General features: G+C 44.5%; 1 protein-coding gene across 2 annotated transcripts in view; it reads left to right on the top strand.

The window, feature by feature from the left end:
- The first annotated feature begins 244 nt into the window (after positions 1-244).
- Positions 245-20,253, top strand: part of pard3bb (par-3 family cell polarity regulator beta b) — a 1,003,167-nt gene continuing 983,158 nt past the window's right edge. Inside the window, exon 1 of one of the 2 annotated variants that reach the window (XM_055638338.1) lies at positions 245-1,573. In XM_055638338.1, the coding sequence (XP_055494313.1) occupies positions 1,454-1,573 (120 nt within the window). In that variant the 5' untranslated portion in view covers positions 245-1,453. The remainder of the gene's footprint in view (positions 1,574-20,253) is intronic. The other variant, XM_055638337.1, reaches the window with a different exon arrangement.

Here is a 20,253-nt window from a genome sequence, read left to right as displayed (position 1 = left end):
CTTACTGAGCACTTATTCAGCACTTTGTATCTAATTTTGCAAACCAGCAACTGAAGTTCCTTGTGCCTAACACACTTAAACTTGTATTTCCACCCCCACCACCCATATCCTTTCGAAATAAAGAGCTTTTGAATATTACTTCTATCAGTTATCACAAATTATTCAAATAAACAAAAACAATCCCTTTAAAATAAATCTCGTCTCCTTATTGGTTACTCTGTCAATAATCCGATTTATTAGTAGCTGATGAGTGTCTGAAGAAGGGTCTCGACCCGAAACGTCACCCATTCCTTCGCTCCAGAGATGCTGCTTGTCCTGCTCAGTTGCTCCAGCATTTTGGGTCTATCCTTGCTCTTAGCCAGGTTACTCGAGATACTTCAAGTACTAACCTGTCTACTCAAAATACTTTTTTTTTTCAATCTGCATTTTATGTCAAATGCCGTTTATGTTCTTCTTACGACCGGGCAATGATGCATTCCATAGTAAAGTTGCATTTGAAGAGAGTTCTGGCGAGCAGAGGGTTAACTTCTGATTGAGTGTAGAGGGAGAAAGAGATTGAGGCCTGGTGTGTCTGTTGCCGCTGCGGCCACGGGAGGGAAAAGTTTGGCGAAAAGTATTTCGCGGAAGTTTGGGGGGGGATAAAGGAACTTTCAACCGAGCCTTTCCACGGTGAAAACCCACACTGACAGAAGATCCGGGACAAAGGTCTCACAAAGAGCTCGGAAACTTATGAGGAGGAACAAAAAGCACAGGAAAATAGAAGGCACCCGCAGGAGCTCAACCCCACCCCCCCACACAAGGAATAGTTTCGGTATCAGAGAGACGCGGTGAGTTCCTAATACTTGACCTCGCGCGTATCCAAGCCAGAGACAGGAGAAGCTCAGCCTGTGTTGGACTTTGCTTGTGATTTGACGGCGGCCGGAGAACGTTTCCCCCCTCTATATCTCTGCCTGGATCCTATTCCCACTCTCCCGCCTCGGTTCACCTGGGAGAGGAAGTCGGCTCCTTCCGGCCGTGTGAGTGGACCAGCGGGCTCGGCACCAAACTTCCTATTGAAAGCACCTGCGTTGTAAACGGGGCAGAGAAGCAACCTCAGTGACGGGGATAATACAGCAACAACACAAACCCGACCGACTTCCATGAAGTTTCAATTTCTGGAAAATTGCCTCTTTTTAAAACAAAGATAGAGAACAATCCAACAGCCAACCTGAGCGGAAATTGGAGAAAGGATTAAGTATTTTGAATTTATTTGAACTACTTTTGTTACCAGAAAGACTGTTTCACCTGTCTTTCCATTGTCTGAGGATGAGGAGCGTGTAAGTGGAGTTGAGAGGAGGATTGTCAGCATTTGGCTCCGGAGCGAAGCGCCTTTGGCAGCGGCCCTCGCACCCAGGTGTGCGGGCGGGCAGTCAGTCGCTCACCTGTGCTCCCCGCGGCTTCTGCCACCGCCAGCATGAAGGTGACGGTGCAGTTCGGCCGCACGGGCATCGTCGTGCCTTGCGGGGACGGGACCCTCAGCGTCAAGCAGCTCATTCACCAAGCCGTCCAGAGATACTGCAAGAACACCGCCAAGGTAAGAATGCCGCACACACGCGCGACTTCATAAACCAAGGTAAGGTACACTGGGTGCATTGTTTACCTGTGAGCAAACTGCCATCTAACATGGTGACTGACAGTTTCTACTGTGAGTAAGGAGAGTAATTATAGTCGCAACACAGCCGCACGCCATTCGGCCCAGTACTATGGTGTTTATATTTATCATCAACAACAGGAGGTTATTACAGGGAAGCCTATTCCGGCTTTCAATGTAATCGTATTGATCTGTGATCTAACTCGCATACGATTATGAGTTTTGTTGCTGAAACAGTTTGGCTAAAAACGTTGTCAATTTCTGATTTCTTTAAAAAACAAAGCAAAATTAATATTGGGGACCAGGAGCTTCAAGTTCCTATCATCCTTTACAACTTTGTCATAACCTATTCATCCAATCCTATTTACATTGACTTTTATTCTTCTGTTCTTTGTAATATTTGCACAACTGCATCTTTCAACAAAATTCAAAATGAAACTTAAAAAAAATATTATTTTAGTAATATTTGTATCTTTCAAACAAATGCATATCAACATTCTTCTACATTTTCAGAATCATCTTCAATCTTCTGTTGTGCTCTGTCTGTATATGTTAACTTGGGGACACCAGAGGTTTAGTTTTAAAATAGATTTGATTCCACTTTTGCATCATGTGAGGATTAAAAATGAATTTCATCAGTGAAAATGTAATCCCATCTTATTCAGTGATTGCTAGCTGGTTTTGCTATGTTGCCCATTTATGCGTTTTTTTTGGCTCATGATTTTGAACTTTGCGAAAAGGTGAACTCATAAATATATACACAACGGTGCAGTGGGTGCTGTCTCTTATTCAAGCTATTAATCGGAGATTTGACATGACACTTAAGTGGTCACAAGTCTGGTGTAGAGAAGATGCCACACTGGTACAGGTATTGTCTTTTGGAAGAGACATTTCATCTTGTTTGCTTGTAACGACAAAATGCTATTCAGTGATCTTATTTTAAAGAAGAGAAGGTGCATTGTTTCTTGTGTTTCTGCCACTATTTAGTAAGTAAAATCACTTCTCTACAGCACTTCCCAGGACTCTACTGTTCAGTGTGAAAGTCCTGTTCTGTTTTGATTCCCAAAAATGCAACTCCTTACACTTATCTGAATTGAAGGTGTTGGGTAAACTACTGGGACTGAAGGCAGATAAATTCCGAGGGCCTGATGGTCTGCGTCCCAGAGTACTCAAGGAGATGGTCCTAGAAATTGTAGGTATATTGATGATAATTTTAGATTAATTCCTGTGGGTAGGAGGGCAGCTAACGTAACTCGATTTTTTTAAGGAAGGAGGGAGAGGGAAAACGGCGAATTATAGACCAGCTAGCCTTACATCAGTTGTGGGGAAGATGCTTGAGTCGATTGTTAACTATGTTATAGCACAGCATTTGGAAAGCAGTGACAGTATCGATCAAAGTCAGCATGGGATTTGCAGGTACAACAGGCAGTGAAGAAAGCTAATGGCACGTTGGCCTTCATTGGAAGAGGATTTGAGTTTAGGAGCAAGGAGATCCTACTGCAATTGCACAGGGCTGTGGTGAGACCGCACATGGAGTAATGTATGCAATTTTGGTCTCCTAATTTGAGGACGGATATTCTTGCTATTGAGGGAGTGCAGCATAGGTTAAATCCTGGGTTTGGGGAACTGACATATGTGAAAGAATGGGTCGACTGGGCTTGTAGTCACTGGAATTTAGAAGAAATTGCGGGGATCTTATAGAAACATATAAAATTCTTAAAGGATTGAACTGGCTAAATGCAGGAAAAATCATTTGGGGGAATCTCGAACCAGTAGTCACAGTTAAAGAATAAGGGTTAGGCCATTTAGGACTGAGATGAGGAAAAACGTATTTACCTGGAGAGTTGTGATGTGTGGAATTCTCTGCCACAGAAGGCAGGGAAGGCCAATTCACTGGATGTTTTCAAGAGAAATTTAGGTTTAGCTCTTAGGGCTAAAGGAATCGAGGGATATGGGGGAAAAGCAGGAACGGGGTACTGATTTTAGATGATCAGCCATGATCATATTGAATGGCGGTGCTGGCTCGAAGGGCAGAATGGCTACTCCTTTTCTATGTTTTCTATGAACCTCATTTACTATTCATTGGCCCATTTGCCTAGCTGATCAAGATCCTGTCGTAATTCTTGCTAACCATTTTCACTCTCTATGATACAATCTATTTTAGTGTAACCTGCAAATTTACTAATCATGCCTTGTACATTCTCATCCAAATTATTAATATGGATATGGATAATACGAAAAGCAATGGGCCCTGGACCTATCCCTGAGGTGCAACACTAATTAACTATTGTTACCACTTTTGACCCTGCAGTTGTCTCTGTTTTTGTCTTTTTTGTTGTCTGGTATCCAATGTTGCTTGAGCTGAATTTTCCATTTTGTTGGGAATCCATATGACACAGTCACCTTTTTAATCGATGCCAAAAGCTGGCCCATACTATTTGCAATTTGATTTGCGTATAGTAATATGATGATAGTTACGTGACTGGACTCGTAACTCACAGGTTTAAACAGAGAAATGTTGGAAGCACTCATGAAGTTATAGAAAGAGAAAGGTTGTGGAAAGATGGATAGGGCAAAAGGTGTATCCAGAGTCAAGATCATTTAATTGTCATATGCACTGAGACTGGAATAATTAAATTCTTACTTGCTGCCGCTTTACAGGAACATTAAATGCAACAACACAACAAGTAAACGTATACAGGGAGACACAAAATGCTGGAGTAACTCAGTGGGGAGGCAGCATCTCTGGCTGCTGGATTCCAAAACGTCGCCCATTCCTTCTCTCCAGAGATGCTGCTTCACCCGCTGAGTTACTCCAGCATTTTGTGTCTACATTCGATTTAAACCAGCATCTGCAGTTCTTTCTTACAAATAAATATATACAAATATACTAGGTAAATCTGATCTTAATAGTGCAAGCCAGGGTATTCTTGCACAACCTTAACAGTGCAAAGAATATTTCGCTGTTGAGGTAGGGTGGTGGTCAGGGATTTTTTTTTTTAGTTTAATTTTGGAGTGGGAATGGATACGGGCCCTTTGGCCCACAAAGATCACGTTGACTGTCGATCACCTCTTCACATGCCCTATGATATTCCACGTTCTGATTTACTCCCAGATTAGGGGTAATTTATATAGGTCAATTGACCTACAAACCCACATGTTTTTGGGACGTGGGAGAAAACGTACGCAATGGCAGGGAGAATATGTAAATTCCATACAGACAGAACCCAAAGTCTGGATTGAACTGTGGTCTTTGGTGCTGTGAAACAACAACTCTACCACCTGTGCACTGTGCCGCATGATGGTACCACAACTTGATGGCTGATGGGAAGACATTATTCTTCAACCTGGAACTAACAGTTCTCAGGCTCATGTAGCTTCTTCCTGATGGTATCAGCGAGATTATGTCCGGTTGGCATAGATCTTTCATTTTGGTTACCTTCTTGAGCATTTTGTGTAGATGGCTGTGATTGTGGGGAGGGCAGTAACAGTGATGGACTGATATTGCCAACACTTTCTATATCGTCCATTTGTTCTTGGGCAATAAATTGCCAAACAAGACAGATGCAACCAGTCAGTATGCTCTTCATCATGCATCTGAGGAAGTTCAATAAGAGTATTTGCCCAAAGTTGCTCAAACTTCAGAGGGAATATAGGCATTTGTGAGCTTTCTTTGTAATTGCATTTTTTTCTGCTGGTCCAGGAACGAAGCTGTTGACCAAAGCCGACGCACCAATGAAGACGGGTGCATGCTCCCTTGACTTTCCTTCCTGAAGTCACCAATCGGCTCCTTGGTCTTGCTACCATTAAGAGCAAGACTGTTGTTCTGGCACCACACAACAAGGATATTGATTTGCATCCTGTACACTGACATATCTGTCGATTTGTTGTAAAAACCCATCTAATTTACTAATGCCCTTCACAGGGGAAACTCTACTTGCCCTGCCCAGTATGGTCTAAGTGCATCTTTGAACCCAGCCATGTGGCTGACTCTGAAATGCTGTTTTCAAATAGTTCAGCACACCATAGATTGGAGAGCGAGTAGGGATGGGCAATACATTATTGCCATGCCAGCAACACCCAGATATGAAAAACAAATAACTGAAAGAGAATGGTTTAATCCATCTCTAACATCTCACTGTCTCCATCACAGGAGACAGACTATCGACCTACATCTATTACAAACCCACTGACTCCCATAACTGTCGCATACAGCACATAATCCTCAGACAGTTTTGCCACCTCCAACGGGATCCCACTACTAGCCACATCTTCCCATCTACACCCCTTTCCACAGAGACCATACCCACCGCAACTCCCTGGTCAACTTGTCCCTTCCCACCCAAACCACCCCTTCCCCAGGTACTTTCCCCCGCAACCGCAGGAAATGCAACACCTGTCCCTATACCTCCCCCTCTACTCTGTCCAAGGACCCCAACAGTCTTTTCAGGTGAGGCAGAGGTTCACTTGCACCTCCTCCAACCTCATCTACTGTATCCGCTGTTCGAGGTGTGGACTTGTGTATATCGGCTAGACTAAACGCAGACTCGTCGATCGTTTCGCTGAACACCTCCACTCAGTCCACCTAAACCTGTTTAATCTCCCGGTTGCTCAACACTTTAAACTCCCCCTCCCATTCCCACACTGACCTTTCTATCCTGGGCTTCCTCCATTGTCATAGTGAGGCCCAGCAAAAATTGGAGGGACAGCACCTCATATTGTGCGTGGGTATGCTTACACCCCAGCAGTATGAACATTGACTTCTCAAACTTTAAGTAGCCCTTGCTATCCCTCTCTCTCCATCTCCTTCCCAGTTCTACTGCCTCCGACTACATTTTATCTCTGTACCGCCCACTCCCCTGATATCAGTCTGAAAAAGGGTCTCGACCTGAAACATCACCCATTCCTTTTCTCCCGTGATGCTGCCTGTCCTGTGGGTTACTCCAGCATTTTGTGTCTATCAAGAATGTTTACTTCTGCTGAGTGATGTCATACATTATCGACCCTCTCTTAAGTCACCTGCTGTTGGAACTCTCTTCTCTGCCCTTATTATCCTGAGACTTGACTATTTCATTGATCTTCTTGCTGGCCCGCACTTCACTGTGTAAAACTTTGTTGTCTAAATCTTTCTGCACGCCCTATTCACCCACCTTCTTTGTACTTGTTACCTACAGGGATTTGAGGTCTGACAGCCACAAATCTTTTAAATTCTCATCAAATTCCTTGGTGACGACATCCCTCCCTTGCACTGTAACCTCCTCCATTTCCATAAGCAATATCTTAGTCCTCTTACAATTCTATCTTCTTGTGCATCCCTGATCAGTAATCATTCTGCCTTTGTTGCCTGGGATCAGAGCTCCATAATTGCTCTCGTTTAATCTTCTGTTTATGAACTCTTTTATGAGGCCCTTTTTCAAATCTAAATTTGAACAAGCCTTTGGTTCTGCCTTGATACCATTTTCTATAACTCGATCAAATATATTTTAATTATACATTTCTTGTGAAGCAACATCGTTCTATACAGTAAAACTGCTTTCATCTGTTGTCCGACCATTATTTTTTCAAATACCAGTGGTTTGCCATCTGCCTCACCAGGTCATATTTGCCCAATTTCCTTTCTGCTTACTGGGGCCACAGTTCCCATGTTCTCAAGGTCTGGAATTCCCTCCCAAAATCATCTTAAATCTAGTTCTGACCAAAGTTATTGTCACCTAGCCTAATATGTCCTTGTGTATCTCAGTGTCATATTGTGTCTTCAGACAAGAGTCAAAAGTGTTTAATTGTCATTGCACCATGAACGGAATATTGGACAATGAATAGCGTACAACCCAATAGTATGAATAAGAACAGCACCTTGTGTTCCACATGGGTAGTGTACCGATTCCTTTATTTCCTATTATCCCCTTTTTCCTCCCCTGTCCCCTTCCACATAACCCATCCTGTGGCTTTTCATTTCCTCATCTTTCTTTATCTGACAACCTTTTGTCTCCCTTTATGTTGTCTGCCCTTTCCCTGGACAGATACCGCCTGACCTCCGTGAAGTTCTAGCATGGTGCATTTTACTCAAGATGGCAGCATTTGCAGTTTCTTGTGTCTACAATGAAATTCGAACTTGCTGCAGCTTTAGAGGCACATTAAAAGCAACAAACCAAATACAGATACAATAAATGATCACTTATTTTAACCTATCATGATAGTGCAAGCCAAAGTACATAGTAGGGCAAAGTCCAGAGTAATTTGTTGCCGAGGTAGGGTTATGGGTTTGCGTTGTGAGGAGTTCAGTGCTGAGGTAGGGTAGTGGTTAGGGTTGTTATAACATATTTATTTGTTACCTTTATTAATTTATGGTTGAATACCTGTTTCAAAGTAAAATAAGTTAGGATCATGAACCTTGAAACATAGAAAATAGGTGCAGGAGTAGGCCATTCGGCCCTTCGAGCCTGCACCGCCATTCAATATTATCATGGCTGATCATCCAACTCAGTATCCCGTGCCTGCCTTCTCTCCATACCCCCTGACCCCCTTAGCCACAAGGGCCATATCTAACTCCCTCTTAAATATAGCCAATGAACTGGCCTCAACTACCCTCTGTGGCAGAGATTTCCAGAGATTCACCACTCTCTGTGTGAAAAATGTTTTTCTCATCTCGGTCCTAAAGGATTTCCCCTCTGTCCTTGAGCTGTGACCCCTTGTCCTGGACTTCCCCAACATCGGGAACAATCTTCCTGCATCTAGCCTGTCCAACCCTTTAAGAATTTTGTACGTTTCTATAAGATCTCCCCTCAATCTCCTAAATTCTAGTGAGTACAAGCCGAGTCTATCCAGTAACATAAATGAAGTCTGGAAACCTTAGCTCAGTTTTATTACGTCTATTATAATGAATCACCCTAAAGAAATGGATGGCGAAACATTATCATCAGGAATGGAAACCACTACTGACTTTTCGTTGACCTTTTTTCAATCCCCATTGTGGTACAGGTGCACAACCTTTTATCCGAAGTTCCAAATAACGAAAAGCTCTGAATAGCGGACATTTTTTAGGTCCTTGAAGAAAGGTCCTTGAAGACGTTCACCGAGGGCAGCCCGCAGAGGTGACAGCGGAACCTCCGGTCGGTCCTCGAAGAAAGGGGAACTAAATCCCCATTCATAAAAGAGAAGGTGAGGGTATATTGTGCAGGAGGGTTAATAATTGACAATCTGCTGCTGCCTGCCCGCTGAGTTAAAAAGTTCCCACGGTAGACTCACGATATACAGTGTATCGTGAGTCTTGCGTGGGAACTTTTTAACTCAGCGGGCAGGCAGCAGCAGATTGTCGCTCCCTTCAGTTTCACCCCACCTACACCCCTCTGCTTCCCGGCCATGTGTGTGACCCCTTCCCTCCCCTCTCCAGCTCCCCGCCCATTGCACCGGCGCGGGGGCTTTGCACTGTCTTCACGTCGGAGCCAGTGCCAGTCACCGGAGACGTCAGGACCAACGGGACACCGCCCCCCAGGCCCACTGCAAGCACGGAGATCACAGAGACCCACAGCCAGCAGCAGCCCAGCCCTGTTCCAATTCCAGAGGAACACGCTCCCTGTAGGGACCGAAGCTGATGGTGTGCAAGGTACGTCTTGGTCTTGGGGTTGCGGATGAGGGGGGCGCAGCTCGGGCTGTGACGTCTCCGGCCACCCCCCTGTACAGGAGCTGAGACTGGGAACTGTGGGGTTGTTTGCAGTTGCAGAGGGAGGGGGCTAGGACGGTACAGTTCCCAGTCTCAGCTCCATTCCAGGGGGGTGACCGGAGACGTCAGGACCAACGGGACACCGACTGCAAGCACGGAGATCCCAGAGACTCGCAGCCAGTAAGCAACTCTAGCCCAGCCCCGCTCCAACTCCAGAGGAACCCGGGTTGCGGATGAGGGGGCGCAGCTCGGGCTGTGGGCGAATTGCCACTTGTCGCTGTAGCGGCGCATCGGGGAGCGGGTTCTTGTTGGTCCTGACGTCTCCGGTCATCCCCTGGACAGGAGCTGAGAGACGTCAGGACCACCAGAAGCCGCTCCCCGATGGGCCGCTACAGCGACAAGTGGCAGTTCGCCCACAGCCTGAGCTGCGCCCCCTCATCAGGACACCGACCCCCAGGCCCACTGCAAGCACGGAGATCCCAGAGACTCACAGCCAGCAACAACTAGCCCAGCCCCGCTCCAACTCCAGAGGAACCTGGGTTGCGGATGAGGGGGCGCAGCTCGGGCTGTGGGCGAACTGCCACTTGTCGCCATAGCAGCCCATCGGGGAGCGGATTCCTCTGGAGTTGGAGGGGCAGGGAGACACAGCGGCTTTTGAGAATGGTGGGCAATCACTTCCAAAGTTCTGCCCACACAGTCAGTACACCTCTCCTACACTTGTCTCCCGCACTAAGATCATCTCGCAGAGAATGACCCCAGCCTAACCCTCCCTATTCTCTCCTATTCTGCAAGAAAAAACTACATTGAAGACAAACTCTCGATCGAGTAACTGCCGGGATCGAGGCGCAAACTCGCGACCTTGCGGATATGAGCCGAGCACTCTACCACTGCGCCAGCCGCTAAAATCTACGCTAAAAATCTTCCATTCCGAAAGCCGAAAAATTCTGAATTACGAAAAGTGTCTGGTCCCAAGGCTTTCGGATAAAAGGTTATGCACCTGTACTTAACACTTTTTAATTTAAAAAGTAAACTTTATTCATAATGAAATATTACAGTCATATACATCAGCTGGAAAATGTACCTGCTTGCAACTACGTGAATGCGAGTAAGGTTGTTGTTTGCCAGTATCTTTAAAGTCGGCATGTCTGCATCGTTATGGATGTAGGCTTGGCAAGCTAAGTCAAAGTAACCAAGTGCTTTATACAGCAGTTTTCATGACTTTAAAGTCATAAAGTGCTTGGTAACCAATTGAGGTGTTCAATTACACAACTTGTTGCAACCTATTTGACACGTAACAATATGAATTAGGACCAGAAGGGGCAACGATTTCTCGTTTTTCCCCCCATCTGTTTCTGATGGAAAATGTATTGATGGAGGAAACCATAAGAAGGTGGTGTTGTGTTGTGGGAGTAGTGTTACTCTGATACAGTCAGAGTCTGTGTTTACTGTTAATACCTGAGAGTGAAATGTCAGCCAGGGCCTTTGCTGATTACAACCCAAATCTCAAATGCAAGCAAACGTGTGGGCTACCTGGACTATGTGGATCTGCTTCCACCTGGGGATCGCTTGTACCTGGATATTACCAATCTACATCATTCTTCCATTTCAGTTGAAAGGTTTGAGGCTCATGTACGCTTCCATAGACTTGAGCACAACAATCCAGGCTGTCTCTCCACTATTGTATTCATGGGAGACGTAGTCAACTTTTGAACGAGATTTAACTCGAGGTCCTGAATGCTTGCTTAGGTAGTTGTTTAAAAATGCAACTATTTCAAAGAACAGAGAATCTCTTCTTATTGTAATGAGCAGGATTTATCCCCCAATCATTAATTCAGATGGATACTTGTAGCAAGAATTCAAGAACTAATTCTAACTGTTATTCAGATTATTCAACTGAAATGAGTAAAAGAAACAATCTCCTCGTGCCTGCTCTGCAATTCAATAAGAATTCACTATACTCTGGGGGAAGAAATTTCTTCTCATCACAGTCTTGAATTGCTAACCCCCAATTTGAAACAAAGATCCCTGCTTCTAGTCTTCCAGTTGGGAGAAAGATCTATACCACGTTCTACCCTTTCAATGACCATTAAGATTTTACGTATCTTAATGAGATTTGCAAATTGTCTGTTTTGTTTTCAATATTACATTCATGACACTTAGTTTAGAAAAGCTAAGGTAATGAGGAACATTTAGTAAGGTTTGAAGGGAAGATATTCCTGATTGAATTGGAGTCATAGAACTGTACAGCATGAAAACGGGCCCATCTGCTCAATTCATCCATGCCAACTAAGTTACCCGACTGAGCTAGTTTAGTTTAGTGATACAGTGTGGAAACAGGCCCTTCGACCCACTGAGTCCTCGCTGATCAAAGATCCCCATACACTCGCACTATCGTACATGCTGGGGACAATTTACAATTTTACAGAAGCCAATGTACCTACAAACCTGTATGTCTTTGGAATGTGGGTGGAAACCGGAGCACCCAGAGAAAACGCTCACAGTCACGGGGAGAACGTATAAACGTATATACAGACAGCATGCTTAGTCAGTTTTGAACCCAGGTCTCTGGCGCTGTAAGGCAGCAACTCTCCTGCTGCTCCATTGTGCCACTCTGCTGTGTCACCGTGCTGCCTTTTTTTTTGTCTGGATTGTGTCCCTCCAAACCTTTCCTATCCATGCGCTTCTCCAAACGTGTTCTAAATGCCATAATTGCACCGGCCTCTACCATTTTCTCCAGCAGCTCATTCCACGTACATGCCACCCTGTGCGGACAAAGTTGCCCTTCAGGTTCATTTTAAATCTTTCCCCCATCACCTTAAACCTATGCCTCCAGTCTTAGACTATCCTGGGGAAAAGACTGGTTTTTCACCTTATTTCTCTCTCAAGATTTTTATAAACTTCAAAGTTCACTCCTCGGCTCCTTTTGCTCCACAGAAAAAAGACCCATCCTATCCAGCCTCTCCATATAGCTCAAACTCGACAGATATGGTAACATCCAAGTAAATCATGTTTGCACCATTTCCAGTCTAATAGCATCCTTCCTGTAGCATGGCGACCAGAACTATACATTTTTTAATTTTAGTTTGTCTAAACAGTTTGTTTTGGGGATTCTTTAGTGTTTCTGTGTGTGTGGGGGGGGGGGGGGGGATTGGGGAAAGGGGTGAACCGTTTCCCAGCCACTTCCTGACGAGGACAAGACTATTTCTCCGGGTAGTGTCCTTGCCCCCCCCCCCCCCCCCCTCGCGGCCTACCACTGGATCAGAGTGGCCTTTCCTACTGGAGGCTGGGAACAGACGAGAGCTTCGGCAGCGGCGGTGGCGCGGCGCTGGATTCGCCACGGAGCGGGCGATACCTACCTGGATCGCCGTTTGAAGCTCCAGAGTGCTGGGCCGTTGCTCCAACATCGCGAAGCTGTAGTTCGCGGAGCTCCCAGCGCGGGCAGCGCTGACTCCAACATCGTGGCGTCCTGGGGCCCTTTGCCGATGGCCGCCAGCGTTGAATCTCTGCCCGGCACGGCCTGGGGACGTTGGGAGCCGCGGACTCTGGTAAGAGGCGGCCAATTTGGAGGTCCAAGTCGTGGAGGTTGTCCTCTAGTCCCGACGTCGAGTTCCATCATCCTGGCGAGCGGGCCTGAGCGGCAGGCCGCCCGCAGTGGCGACTGAGGAGAGCTCCGGAGGCCCCGACCACGGGTGAACATCAGGAACATTAGAGGAAGATGACTGACTTTGGTGCCTTCCCTCACAGTGGGAAACGTTTCGATTCTGCTGTGTGGGGATGTTTTATGTTGGACTCTATTTGTGTGTTGTGTTCTTTATTTTACTGTATGGCTGAATGCAAAAACAAATTTCAGACCTCGGTCTGACAATAAAGTGCCATTGTATTGTATAGTATAGTACTCCAAATGTTGCCTTGCAACATCTTGTACAGCTGCAACATGACATCCCAACTCCTGTATGCAGTACCCTGGCCAAAGTAGACGAGCATACCAAATATTATCATCTACCTGTGATGCTGCGTTCAGAAAAATTAATTGGATATTTTGGCGAAAGTAATAAGTTAGATGAAGCTAATATTTTAAAAGTTGTCAACATTTGACAATATCTACGCTGGCTGGCTGACCAAATAATATAAAACCCCATGGGATCTAATATAGCAAATTGGTATAAAAATTGGCTCGCTAGCAAGAAATAGAAATACATGATTGATAGATGTTTTGGTGATTGGAAGTCTTCCACGCAGCTCAGGCGCTTGAATTCATACCTTTTGTATTGTCACTTAATGGTGTTTTGTCTGATTATAGAGCACTGGTTATGAAATTTGCTGAAGATAGAAACAAATTGTTGTATGGTTAAAAAGGAAAGCTTGAGACTGCAAAAGATATAGATGGTCTGGAGCACAAGGAACTGAAGATGCTGGAATCTTGAAACAAAAAGTAAACCGCTGGAGGAACTCGGTGCATCAGGCCACATCTGTGGATGCAATGAACAAGTGACATTTTGGCCCGGAACCCTTGTTTAGACTGATGAAGTAGGGGGAAGAAAGGTGGCGACCACTCTCTCCACAACGCCATTTATCCCTTCCCACCCAACCCAATTCCTCCTCTGGCACTTTCCACTTTCCACTGCAACCGCAGGGGATATAACACCTTTCCTTACACCACCTTCATTACTTCCATTCTGTTGTAGATCGAAGTGCTCCAGATGTGACCTCCCCTATGTTAGTGAGGTCAAGCGTTGACTAGGCAACCATTTCAACGAACGTGTGGTCTGTCCACCTAGGCCAGCAGGATCTCCTGGTTACTAACCATTTTAACTTCCCTTCCCATTCCCGTTCAGACCTTTCTCCTTTGGCCTCCTCCACTGTCAGAGTTAGGCCACATGCAAGAACAATACCTCCTATTCTTCTTGGGATCTTACAACTCAACCAAGTGGACATTGAATTCTCTAACTTCAAGTAACACCCCCAACTCCACCTATCCAAATTATACTGAGCTAAATAATGTAATGTTTTTCCCGTTCTTTTATTTAATATTGAAACATGAGCATTATTTCCAAGAAAGTAGACATTAATTTCAGTTAATCTCACAAATTTTAATGGCCAGCAAAATACTTCATTATCTATTGACATCTGTCTGCATCTGAACTGCTGCTTATACCTTGGACCAGTTGACCCCAAGGTGAAGTTTAGAAAGTCCATCTTTGTTATCGTGAAGACATTTTCCTCCACAGCTTCAAATGAATAACCCATCCCTGACCTCACTCTGCTATAATCCTCATTCAAGCCTTTTATCACATCTACATTTAACTGTTCCCAATTTCTCCTTTTTCTACCTTCCATTAACTTGAGATCATTTGAAATTCCATTGTCTGTGTCCTGACTTTCACCAAGGTCTAATAACACATTACCCCGACTGGCTGACTTTGCTTCTGGCTAAGTACCTTCTTTCCAAATTCCTCCATGACTTTGCGCTGCCCTATCATTGCAATCTTCTTTAGTTGACTCTTTGAGATCGGCTACAATCCATTCCTGAACATCCTCTATTTAATAAAAACACATGATTGGTGACTAAACTTTAAAAACAAAAACAATATTGGCAATGAGCAGGATTAATATTAGCCAATGATCATGGGGAGAGTTGGAGACTTTGGACTCATTCGGATGGGATACCTGATTGAACTTTCATGGCGAAAAGTGTCGGAGGATTCGGGCTATCTGTTCGAGGGATATGGGGAGTGACGAACGGTACTGGTATTGGGATGGAAGGTGAGCGGTGCTGACAAGGGGCCGAATGACTCTGTCCTTATGAGTGGGGGGGGGGGGGTCGGGGAATGGGAGGGGGAGTTGAAGTGCTGTCACCTGGAGATCGGAGCTTACGGGATATATAGAGGAGACCCTCACTGGTGTAGAGACACCTAGCCTCATCAATAGATAGTTGGAGGAGGTGGGGGAACCTATGACCCCTGGAAAGACTGTTCCCTAAGACGATGGGGGAGGTAAAGCGATAAGTGTAGCATTTGCTGCAGTTGCAAAGGAAAGTACTAGGGGAGGGGTGGTTTGGATGGGAAGGGACGAATTGACCAAGGAGTTATGGAGGGAGGGTCTCAGCGGAAAGCCAAAAGGGGAGGAGATGGGAAGATGTGGCCAGTGGTGGGGTCCCATTCGAGATGGCGAAAATGTCGGAGGATTATCTGTTGAATGTGGGGTTGGTAGGGTAAGGTGAGGACAAGGGGGACTCCTTATGAGGGGGGGGAGGGGATGGAGCGGAAGAAGAGGAGACCCTGGTGAAGCCTCATCTACAGTCGAAGATAGCTATGAGAACTAAAGAATCTCCGATCCTCACCTCAGGAAGCTCAAAAAGGAGATGCAAAAGTCTCGAAGGGAAGCTCAAAAATGTCCAGGGAGTTTGTACTGCCACTTGTGGAGCCCCCTCCATGTTACCAAGCAACGTTCTTGTGCGATTGCATGGAAACCTTGTTGAATTTTTCAGAAGGAAGTATTTGAGAGAATTGTTTACAGTTATAAATAACCATTTTCAGACTGATGATGATTTTGCTGCTTGTTTGTAGCGAAGATAGAATGAAATGTTTTCCTGTTTGAAATGTATGCATTTCTTTATACTGTTGTACTGGAATTCTGTTGTATTCTGAAAGTCCGAATGAATAGAAATTAGGTTATTCAGGTGTAGGAATGGGATACAATTGAATGGGAAGGAAATAGATGTATTTTCTATGTCCTAGTCGTACATAATTATTTTCAGGTTGTAATTATAGATTTGCCTTGGCATATGGGTTTTCTCTTGTATTTGCATAGATGGTTCTTTTATGGACTTTATTGGTTTCTAGGCCATTATTTGTAGTATCAAATTCATATTGTATTTTTCATGGAAGCAATTGCGGGCGTATTGTTTAAAATTTGACTGTCACAATTTCTTTGCCATATCTAAGTCCATTGGTGACAAAATGTGTTTTGCTGATAGGAATTATTGATCACATTCATACAGTATAAGAAGAGGCAATATGTCTCATTGTGACTCTGCTTGCTGTGAAAGAACCAACCAATCATTGAAAACCTCCGCTCTTATAACCTTGCATTTTTTGTATGGTAAATACGATTATTGAAGTTACTGCATCCCTTCAGTCGGCACATTCCTGACTAGAATTAATCTCTACATTTTTTTTGTTGCCGATAATCTGTATTGCTTGTAGATATTGATTATCCTTTTATCTTGTACCCATAAAATTGCATATGTCACCAGTTCCAAAGCAAATCATTCTCCTCCTTGGTTTTGCATTCTCAAATTAACTTGTCTCCTTTATCGTTTCGTCAGTTAATTTAAGCTTGTGCCCAATAATTGTAAGTGTGTGCCTTGGCTCAATTGACAGGTCTCGCACCTCCAAATCTGAAATTCATGGGTATAAAATTTGCTTTAAAAGCTTGCAAACAAGAAGAGAGTATGACATTCAGGTACTGACAGACATTCAAGTTGATCTCAAAACTTTGCAAGTACTGATATTCTGAAATAGCAACATAAATTGCCAGAAATAATCAGCAGCTCATGCAGCACCTGAGGAGAAGGAAACCGGTTTAATATTTAGGGTGGTGGATTTTCATTAGAACTGAAATAATGTAAAACAAGCAGAGGAAAGTGTGCGGAACAAAGAATAAGACTATAGGAATGCAGAAGACATGCATGTTATTGGTGCTGCCGTTAGTGGCTGGTGCATGCTTATGTGGCTGTTCTGCCTGGGGAGGTGTAAATGAAGAGAAATGAATCGAGACAGAACAGAATTCAAGAGGGAAAAAAAAACAATATTGGAACTGAGAGATGCAGAGCACACCAGTGTCTGAGGATGTGAAATAAAAAGATAATTTCGGAATACGCAGGAGGGTAAGAACTGTGTGAAGATGGAAAAACTTGGAGTTAATTGTACTGGCCAGCAATGAGACAAACAGGAGAGGCTGCAGAAAAGTATTGAGCAGTGAGGATTGCACTGTGTTTATTTCCCAGGTAGAGACGTGCGTTTGTGTCCTATAAGGAACAATGCTACCTTCCCTCAATCTGTGCAACTTAAAACAAACTTATTTTCTCACTTCTCCCTTTCAGTCATCGAGCCCTGAAACATTCATTGGGGTTCTTTCCCATTGGATGTTGCCCGAACAGCTAAGTGGCTTTTTATTCTATTTCAGCAATGAGGGTATACTGCGTGTTGGGTATGCATTGTTTGCACCCTACATTCTAAAGCAGATTTTCACATTTCTTGCAATACATCAGCATCATGCCATCTGTGACTTAATTGAAGTGTCATAATGTCCATGAAAGATGCTGAATAAAATGCCTTTTCAGCTGAAATCGTCACCCATTCCTTCTCTCCAGAGATGCTGCCTGTCCCTCTGAGTTACTCCAGCATTTTGTGTCTAGTTCTCCTATCCACTGTATAGAAACATTGAATGAAAAGCACATCTTTCAAACTTCACGAGGTGATAAGATACTGTCACATTAAAGGCGTCCTATAAAATTATTTTTCATGTAATTCAAGAGTTGTGAATGAGGGATTTTGTAAAAATTGTGCGTTTGTTTATAGTTTGAGTTCACACTTGGCAGAATAGAGGCAAGCCAGTCTTTTTATATTGTGATGAATAAATCTCTGAAGCCTTTGCAAAGTCCAGTGTAATGGATGCAATGCTTCATCTGTAACTTAAAGCTTTACATTATTGTTTCTGTTCCCTGGCCCTCCTTATGGAGTAAAATAATTTGAATGCATATCATCCCTTTCAGGTTCTCAAATTGTAAATGTGAGGGTATCCATTTTGATGGCATGAACAGGAAGACAGATTATTATCTGAATGGTGTCAAGTTAGGAAAAGGGGATGTTCAACGAGATCTGGGTGTCCTTGTACAGCAGTCATTGAAAGTAAGCATGCAAGTACAGCAGGTAGTGAAGAAAGCTAGGCATGTTGACCTTCATAACAAAAGGAGTTGAGTATAGGAGCAATGAGGTCCTTCTGCAGTTGTACAGGGCCCTGGTGAGACCACACCTGGAATATTGTGTGCAGTTTTGATTTCCAAATATGAGGAAGGTCAATCTTGCTATTAAGGGAGTGCAGCATAGGTTCACGAGGTTAATTCGCGGGATGGCTGGACGTCATATGTTGAAGGAATGGAGCAACTGGGCTTAAATACACTGGAATTTAGAAGGATGAGAGGGAATCTTATTGAAACGTATAAGATTATTAAGGGATTGGACACACTAGAGGCAGGAAACATTTCCGATGTTGGGGAGAGCTGAACCAGGGGCCACAGTTTGAGAATAACCATATAACCATATAACCATATAACAATTACAGCACGGAAACAGGCCATCTCGGCCCTACAAGTCCGTGCTGAACAACTTTTTTATCCCTTAGTCCCACCTGCCTGCACTCGTACCATAACCCTCCATTCCCTTCTCATCCATATGCCTATCCAATTTATTTTTAAATGATACCAACGAACCTGCCTCCACCACTTCCACTGGAAGCTCATTCCACACCGCTACCACTCTCTGAGTAAAGAAGTTCCCCCTCATGTTACCCCTAAACTTCTGTCCCTTAATTCTGAAGTCGTAATCCCAATAAGGGGTAGGCTACCCCAATAAGGGGTAGGCTACTTAGAACGGAGATGAGGAAAAACTTTTGTCCAGAGAGTTGTGAATCTGTGGAACCTACTATGTTCTGGTGTGCTAAAGCAAAGCAAGAATTTCATTGTCCCATCAGGGACACATGACAATGAACTCCCTTGAACTTGAAATATCTGCCTCAGAAGGCAGTGGAGGTCAATCCTATGGATGCTTTCAAGAGTTAGATAGAGCTCTTAAAGAAAGCGAAGTCGAGGGATATGGGGGGGAAGGAACGGGGTACTGATTGTGGATGACCAGCCATGATCACAGTGAATGGCGGTGCTGGCTTGAAGGGCTGAATGGCCTACTCCTGCACCTAATGTCTATTGTCTATTAGTTTTTTGAAAGTGAATTTACTACTGCAATACAGGAAAATATTGCATTAAATGCAGATTTCTTGCTAATTGTGCAAAGACAAATGTTTTGAGTTATCAGGAGAGGCTGGATAGACCATTACTTTTTTTACTTTTCAGGAAAGGAGAGAGGGAGTAAACGGGAATTACAGACCAGTTAGCCTGACTTCGGTGGTAGGAAAGATGCTGGAGTCAATTATTAAAGAGGTAATAATGGGGCATTTGGATAGCAGTAAAATGATTAGTCCAAGTTAACATGGATTTATGAAAGGGAAATCATGCTTGACTAATCTTCTGGAATTTTTTGAAGATGTGACAAGTAAAATGGATGAAGGGGAGGCAGTGGATGTAGTGTATCTAGACTTTCAGAAAGCCTTTTGATAAGGTCCCGCACGGGAAACTGGTGACTAAAATTAGAGCACATGGTATTGGAGGTAGGGTGTTGACATGGATAGAAAATTGGTTGGCAGACAGGAAGCAAAGAGTAGGAGTGAACTGGTCCTTTTCAGAATGGCAGGCAGTGGCGAGTGGAGTGCCGCAAGGCTCGGTTTTGGTGCTGAAACTGTTTATGATATTAATAATTTGGAAGAGGGAATTAGGAGCAACACTAGCAAGTTTGCAGATGACACAAAGCTGGGTGGCAGTGTGAACTGTGAAGAGGATGTTAGGTAGTTGCAGGCAAAGATCTTAGAGCAGAGCAAGATGGGCTACTCCTGCGAAATACAATGGGCTGATGTGCAGTACGCTATGGAGGGATCCTGGGCACCCCAGAGAATCCCCCCCCCCCCCCCCCCAGCACTCCCTCGCCTGCCCCCCACACTACAATGCTCCCCCCCCTATGCCCCTCTCTCCCTCTCCCCGGGCCGCTCACTCCCTCTCCCCCCTGGCCCCACACCGCCTTTCCCTCTCCCCCCCCAGGCCGCTCACTCCCTTTCCCTCTGCCCCGGGCCGCAC

Source organism: Leucoraja erinacea, chromosome 7, assembly GCF_028641065.1.
Source record: "Leucoraja erinacea ecotype New England chromosome 7, Leri_hhj_1, whole genome shotgun sequence".
Classification (NCBI taxonomy): Eukaryota; Metazoa; Chordata; class Chondrichthyes; order Rajiformes; family Rajidae; genus Leucoraja; species Leucoraja erinaceus.
Note: the sequence above shows the minus strand (reverse complement) of the source record. Positions and strands in the feature narration are given on the sequence as shown.